The sequence below is a fragment of the Cololabis saira genome, chromosome 16 (genome assembly GCF_033807715.1).
Source record: "Cololabis saira isolate AMF1-May2022 chromosome 16, fColSai1.1, whole genome shotgun sequence".
NCBI lineage: Eukaryota > Metazoa > Chordata > Actinopteri > Beloniformes > Belonidae > Cololabis > Cololabis saira.
The window spans coordinates 42082423-42089370 of record NC_084602.1 but is presented as its reverse complement, the minus strand read 5'-3'; the positions used below and the strand labels follow the sequence as shown (position 1 = coordinate 42089370).

Here is a 6948-nt window from a genome sequence, read left to right as displayed (position 1 = left end):
GCAAATGTTTAACCATGTGACTCAATTTAGAGAAGGTCAGCATAATTGCTTTTCCATTACGATGAGGAAAACCTTTGGGAGACCTTGAGTGGGAATCAAAAAACCCGTAGCGTCCGGACCGGTCACGGAACACTGCAATGCACTCAGGAGCGACAATGAGAAACGCAAGGTTGACACCTTGAGAGAGGCTTTTCAGCTGTTCACGAAGGCACAGTCCTCTCCTGCTTCGAGGGCTGCCGTCTACAGCCTTCAAGAAACCAACCCTCAAGTCCGACATGTCCAACTGAACATTGTAGGTATCCGAATCGGTGAAAACCTGTTTCGGCATCTCCTCTATGGTCAAGTGGTTGCTTTTGAACCTTTTGTCCGCCTTCAACTGTTCTTTGATACCTACATAGAGTGCATTCCCCTGTTCAAGCACTCTATCAAGTGAGACCATGTCAAAATCCACCCCCTCCTGGTGGTAGGCGAGAAAGGTCAGAGCCATGCAGGTACACTGGTGATTGCGAGAAAAGGTTCCATACCTCCCATCCTTCTGAGAATGCGACGCCCTCACGGATTGAGTGCGATGGCTCGGACCAACGGCAGGATCCTGAAATCATTTTAAGGAATGTTGTCATTTTTATCATGATGTAACATTTTTCTTTTATGAGTGACGGATCAATCATTATCAATCTCATCATTAATCATAATTCGTTTCATTATCATCGTTAATCTTATATTCTTTAACATACCTTACATGCCTCCAACATATGTAACCAGCAATGGGTGGACAAAGTATTCACATTCTTTACTTAAGTGAAAGTACCAATACAATGATGTAAAATACGCTCCATTACAATTAAAAGTCCTGCATGTCAAATACTGCTTAATTAAAAAAGGTACATAAATATTGGTAGCAAAATACACTAAGTATAATAATACACCAGTATTAAAACTAAAACTACTGAGTCCAGTGGTTCAGAACCCTGGGTCAGAAACTGTGTGTGTTTGTGTGTGAGAGAGTGAGTACAGACAGAGGTGCAGTAGTTAAAAGATGTAATTTACCTGGCTGGGACGTTCCTGGAAGGTGGACTCCTGGGGCTGGGCAGGGTCAGACGCACCAGGCTCCACCACCACTCTCCTAGGACTGCAAGGCGCTGGCTTGGAGGACACCTCCACGGCTGGTGCCTCCACCTAAAACAATAAATAAATAACTGTGTGAACTGCATTGACAAAATGAAACCATGTAATTTAATACTGTATTACAATTAGTCACTAAATATAACAATACAATGTTTTTGTCTATGGTGTGTCTACTCAAAATACTCAACAAACAAATCCAAATAAGTATTACTCCAATAATCAGACATAATATGACAAACCTGCTGCTTCTCCCGGGTCCTCTTGGAGGGTCCTCTGTCTCGGCGCTCCACGGTCGACTTCTGCTGGAACAAAAACCGTACAGACTTTTTTCACACCATATTTGCGACTTAGCTCCTTTTGTACAATAAAAAGGAAGAGGGAGACACTTTTTAAGAGAGGCCTCAATGAAAAAATAAAATCTGCATCAACATTACCTTCCTGCCGTCCGGACGAGCTGCGCTCTCCACAGCGCTGGGAAGGTGGGCCGGAACGGCCTTCTCCATCACATCCAGGATCGCCGGACTAAACCACACAGGATTTAGCGGGATCGAATCCATCCCCACGTCCACCTGTGAAGACAGAACACGTGTCTGCTCCAAAGGGCTGGATGGACGTGGCGCGGTGACCACGTCCTTCACAACCCGTTTTGGTGAGACACGTCTGGCAGGAGGCGACGTCCTGGGAGAAGTCTGGGTCCTCGGGACGACACGTCTGGCAGGAGGCGACGTCCTGGGAGATGTCTGGGTCCTCGGGACGACACGTCTGGCAGGAGGCGACGTCCTGGGAGATGTCTGGGTCCTCGGGACGACACGTCTGGCAGGAGGCGACGTCCTGGGAGATGTCTGGGTCCTCGGGACGACACGTCTGGCAGGAGGCGACGTCCTGGGAGATGTCTGGGTCCTCGGGACGACACGTCTGGCAGGAGGCGACGTCCTGGGAGGCGTCTGGACCCTCGGGACTGTGGGCTCCAGCTGGTGGTGGAGGGTCCACCACAGCAACTCCGCAAGCCTCTCCATCCCGCCCTCCTTGCTGAGATGGACCTGACAAACATGATCAAAAGTTATTTAGCAGACAGAAATTTTCAGTAAACCTGTACCTGAACTTTCCCTATCATCTACCAAAGATATGCACACCACATTTTTTTAACATGTCTTAGATTGTAGAGTGTCATGTACTTACACCGTCAGGACACCACAGGTCCAGTTGTGTCAGCGGAAAGTAGTGGGTGGCAGAGACGTACCTGACACCTGAAATACAAAAGACAAACAAAAACACAATGACTTCTGTAATGCAATTAGAAAAAACAAAAATGTCATACATTCTGGATTAATTATAAAACAACTGAAATATTGCAAGCCTTTTACTATTTTAATATTGCTGATTATGGCTTACAGTTTAAGATTAAGATTCCCAGAATATTCTAATTATTTTGGAGATAGGATATTTGAGTTTTCTTAAGCTGTAAGCCATGATCAGCAATATTAAAATAATAAAAGGCTTGCAATATTTCAGTTGATTTGTTATTAATCCAGAATGTATGACATTTTTGCATTACAGAAAATAAAAGGACTTTATACACAATATTCTAATTTTATGAAACATTTAAGTGGCATTGCCACTTAAATATCAAGAAACACTGCTATACATGTCACTGTACTTTTTGTTTACATACCCATACGTGCAGCCACACGGTGGTATTCCTGGCTTAGAAGCTCCTGCAGGTCGAGGTCTACGGTGAGACGGCGAGGGAAGTCCAAAACACACACCTAGAGTGAAAAAGATGTTCTTTCTCAGTAATTACATTCTCTCCCTCAAAAATTGCATAGAAATTGAAGTTATATGCATAAAATCAAGTATATCATCAGACATGTTATCAAGATAATAACAAGATAAGAATACTTACGTTGGGCCAGGTAGAACAGGCAGTCAGCAGGAGCTTACCAAACGCGACACCTGCCTGAGTGACGGTCCCGCTGGCGCTCAAGTCGTTACTGGGTGCCAAAATGCAGACTGCCGCGGGTGAGCGAGGCAGTACAGCATTCAGCACCTCAGTACGCAACTCAAGTGCCGACGCCCCAGGGACAGACAGGACGCCACAGGACAGACGTCGGTCCGGCAGTCCCACCAACCCGTCCGCGATGGGCCGAAGGTGGGAGTCACCAACAAGCAAGACGAACTGCATGAGAAGACATTTTTTTTAATCAACGTGCAAATATCCCCCAACTACAAAAATCTGATTTTACTCAATGGAATCTAAGAGTATTATACCTTCTTGTCAGGTGACTCCTCTGGGACAACCAACTTCCGGAAATGGGGAGTGAAGGTGGACTTGTCCCACTTCAGCACGCGATGGCGGTGACCCGTACCGTGGCCTAGGAGCAAGCACAAACACAAAAACTGTCAAACAATACCTTTACATCATAAAACCTTTAAAAACCCCAGGGAAAATCTGTTTACAATTAAACAAGAATATACAATTTACGTGTAATGAAAACAAACAGTGGGCTACATACCTGGGCGGAAGTCTGAGGGGGACACCTGGTGGTGGGACGGAAAAGTATTACATCACTACTCACACTTGTAGTACACTGAAGTAGGGCTGCAGCTATCGAATATTTTAGTAATCGAGTATTCTACTGAAAATTCCATCGATTAATCGAGTAATCGGATAAAACATATTTCTTTAGTTAAAGAGCAATTATAAATATACATAAGATGTTAGATGTTAATTGACATCAAGACTAAATTATATAATACAGTAGGTTCATGGCTGTGCATTTAAAAACCCTAAACTTACACCAGTTGACCAAATTCACAGCCTTCACTCAAAAAACTAAGGATTTTACCAAGAAATGTTCTTATTTCTAACCTAAAAATGCCATTACACCTGATATCAGACATAACTTAAAAGGTTAGATGTTTTTCCCACGTGTTTCAATTGAACTTTCATTTGTGTCAAGCAAATTTTAAGTTGTAGTTAAGTTTTAAGTTAGAGTTTTGGCAGTGTTCAAAATAAAATTATTATTCCTGTTGTATTGGAGCACCAGTGCTGCTTGTTTTATCCATCAATGACTACAGAGATAAAATAAAATGAAAACTACCCAGTTAGCTTTATTACGTTTTTATTTTTCTGACATTTTCTGCCTTTTCTTTTTGTTAAAACTGTAGCGGGAACAGAGGTTTATATTCCGGGTAAAGGCTGATTTATGGTTCCGTGTTACAACAACGCAGAATGGTGCGCGTCGCTGCGTACCCTATGCCGTAGGCTACGGCGTAGCCGTGGAGAGCCTGCACGCCAGCGCAGCACCGCAAGCCGGACCGGCGCTCTCCGCCCTCGCCGGAGAGCGGCGTAGACTCTGCGTCGATTTAACGCGGAACAATAATTTTGGCTTTAGAGGGGGAACATAGGGGAACGGACCAGAAGAATATAGCGTGGATTTAAAATAAAAGTTAAGCACTGAACTCCCGTCTGGGCCATTGCAGACTGCCTGAGCATGATGTTACTAAAACCAAACATATCCGCCGCCTCTTTCTCCCCCCTTTAACGTGCGCAGCGCATGGATGTAGGCACAGGCATGGATCTATTTTGGGCGCAGCGTCAGCGGGTTGTGTCGCATTAAATGTGGTCCGGGCGTAATACGAGGCTTTGAGCTGGTGAAATTAAACGAAAAAAATAAATAAATAAATAAATTAAACGATTCCTTGAGGCAGAGGAAATTCCTCGATCATTTTTTGTAATCGAATTATTCGAGGAATCGTTTCAGCCCTACACTGAAGCAGAGCCGGATTAACGCAAAGGCAAACTAGGCATGTGCCTAAGGCCTCATTGGCAGGGGGGCCAATAAAATAAAATAAACATAGTAAGTAATGAAAATATATGTCCTATCTACAATGTATTTTGTATTTCAGTGTTAATATATAAATATGTATTAACTAATTAAAAATGACGACGTTTACTCTAACGTTACGTCACAATAACGCCACTCAGTTAAATCCGATGGGAGGACTAAGCGGGACAATTAAGCTATCAGGCTGCAAGGTATGATTTATTGTTGGACAGTTTCTAAATGGTCTTGATAAATGTGAAGGGTTCATGTTTGTCTTCTTGTTCCTGTACTTAATCACAGGTGTGAATATGGGCTACAGGTGAAGGGACTAGAATTTGTATTCACCCAATTCAGGCTTGTTTTCCTTGGCTGTCTGAGCAAATTAGAAAAGAAAAGTGAAAAAAAAAATGTAATAATTGCTCATTTTTCAACAAAGTTTTTGTTGAACATAAACATCTTTACCACTACAGCACACTTTGTCTTACTTCAAATTTTATTGGTCTTTGTATATTTGACCTCTTATTTAACTATTGAATTTAACTCACCTCATTTAAATAAGATTTTCTGCAAAATGCAATAGACTACAACATTTATCTCACTTGCTCTGTTTACATAGCAATGCTGACACCTATTGGTCATTTAATATATATTTAATATAATTAATTGTAATAACGTATAAATAATAAAAATTAAAAAATAGTCTGATAGACTGTTTAATATACAACACATGACTTATTTTGGAATACAAATAACCAACTTGCCTATGACCATGCTACGTTAAATGTGAATTAACTTTTATTAGTAACTTTGGTAAGTTTAAGATTTCAATTCATAAATAACATCGGTGGAGGGGGGCCCAAAAATCACAGTCTGCCTAGTGTAGTCCATTTATTTAATCCGGCTCTGTGAAGCATCGTGTAGAGTGCAGCACTGTACTGCAAATACCCTGTGTGTGTGTGTGTGTGTGTGTGTGTGTGTGTGTGTGTGTGTGTGTGTGTGTGTGTGTGTGTGTGTGTGTGTGTGTGTGTGTGTGTGTGTGTGTGTTCAGTTGTAGAAGAAATAAAAACATACCCTTCCAGGCTGGTAACGGGAGCAGGAGGGTGAGATCGGAAGAGGGGTCCACAGCTTCTTCTTCTGAAACACAGAACTAAAGTTACATAAACTGAAGACTTTGAATTACACAGTGTATTTCATTATTACTTGATAAAAAGCCTAGAGTGAACACTATACCTTCTGGGCAGGAGACTGGGAGGGGCTGGCTCCATCCCTCTGGGTCCCGAACGGCTGGGCTGGCGGTGACGTCTCCGGCTGGGTCGCCTCAAAACACAAAACCAATGAAATGCAGTCAATAAGTGACACATTGCAGTCACTTGACAGAAGAAGCACTCACTTTCCTCACGTCTACTTTAATGCTTTGTAGTCTATTGTGTGTAGCTTTAAAGCTATCTATTCTGTACTTTGCTTGTACCTCGTCCGGCTCGCTCCAGCGCAGCTTCTGCGCCCTCGAACGCTTTCCCTTCTTCGGCATCTCGTCAGCAACCTGGAAACACTTCCGAAAAGAACACTCCAAAACACGGTTATTTCACAGGCAAACACAATTCAGTGTAAAAGTGTGAAATTTGAACAAACACAATATCAACTAGAACGATAAACAATGCAAAAAATGTGTGTGTGTGTGTGTGTGTGTGTGTGTGTGTGTGTGTGTGTGTGTGTGTGTGTGTGTGTGTGTGTGTGTGTGTGTGTGAGAGAGAGAATGGATGTATTTCAGTATAGGGCTATGTATTTAGGTTGTGTGCTCTGTTTGTGTAGCTGGTGTGTGTTGGCGGTCTTGCTTTCAGAAGCTGGGAAACTGTCAAAAAAAAGGAAACAATTATTTTAGACTGTAGTTTATATGAAATTACGGAAAAGAGAAAAGAATACACAGACATCACATCACACATCTCAGTACAAATCACACAACGCACATCACAACAACACATCACACAACACCAAATCA

The 6948-nt window shown here is 42.6% G+C and overlaps 1 protein-coding gene across 1 annotated transcript in view; it reads right to left on the bottom strand.

Moving 5' to 3' along the window:
- Positions 1–6480, bottom strand: part of LOC133462223 (uncharacterized) — a 17621-nt gene extending 11141 nt beyond the window's left edge. Inside the window, exons 1-12 of the mRNA XM_061743350.1 lie at positions 6421–6480; positions 6183–6269; positions 6024–6086; positions 3639–3663; positions 3394–3497; positions 3029–3301; positions 2798–2891; positions 2305–2372; positions 1560–2165; positions 1365–1427; positions 1048–1176; positions 84–592 (exon numbers count right to left, since the gene is read on the bottom strand). Of these exons, the coding sequence (XP_061599334.1) occupies positions 84–592; positions 1048–1176; positions 1365–1427; positions 1560–2165; positions 2305–2372; positions 2798–2891; positions 3029–3301; positions 3394–3497; positions 3639–3663; positions 6024–6086; positions 6183–6269; positions 6421–6480 (2081 nt within the window). The remainder of the gene's footprint in view (positions 1–83; positions 593–1047; positions 1177–1364; positions 1428–1559; positions 2166–2304; positions 2373–2797; positions 2892–3028; positions 3302–3393; positions 3498–3638; positions 3664–6023; positions 6087–6182; positions 6270–6420) is intronic.
- Between the last annotated feature and the right edge of the window lie 468 nt (positions 6481–6948).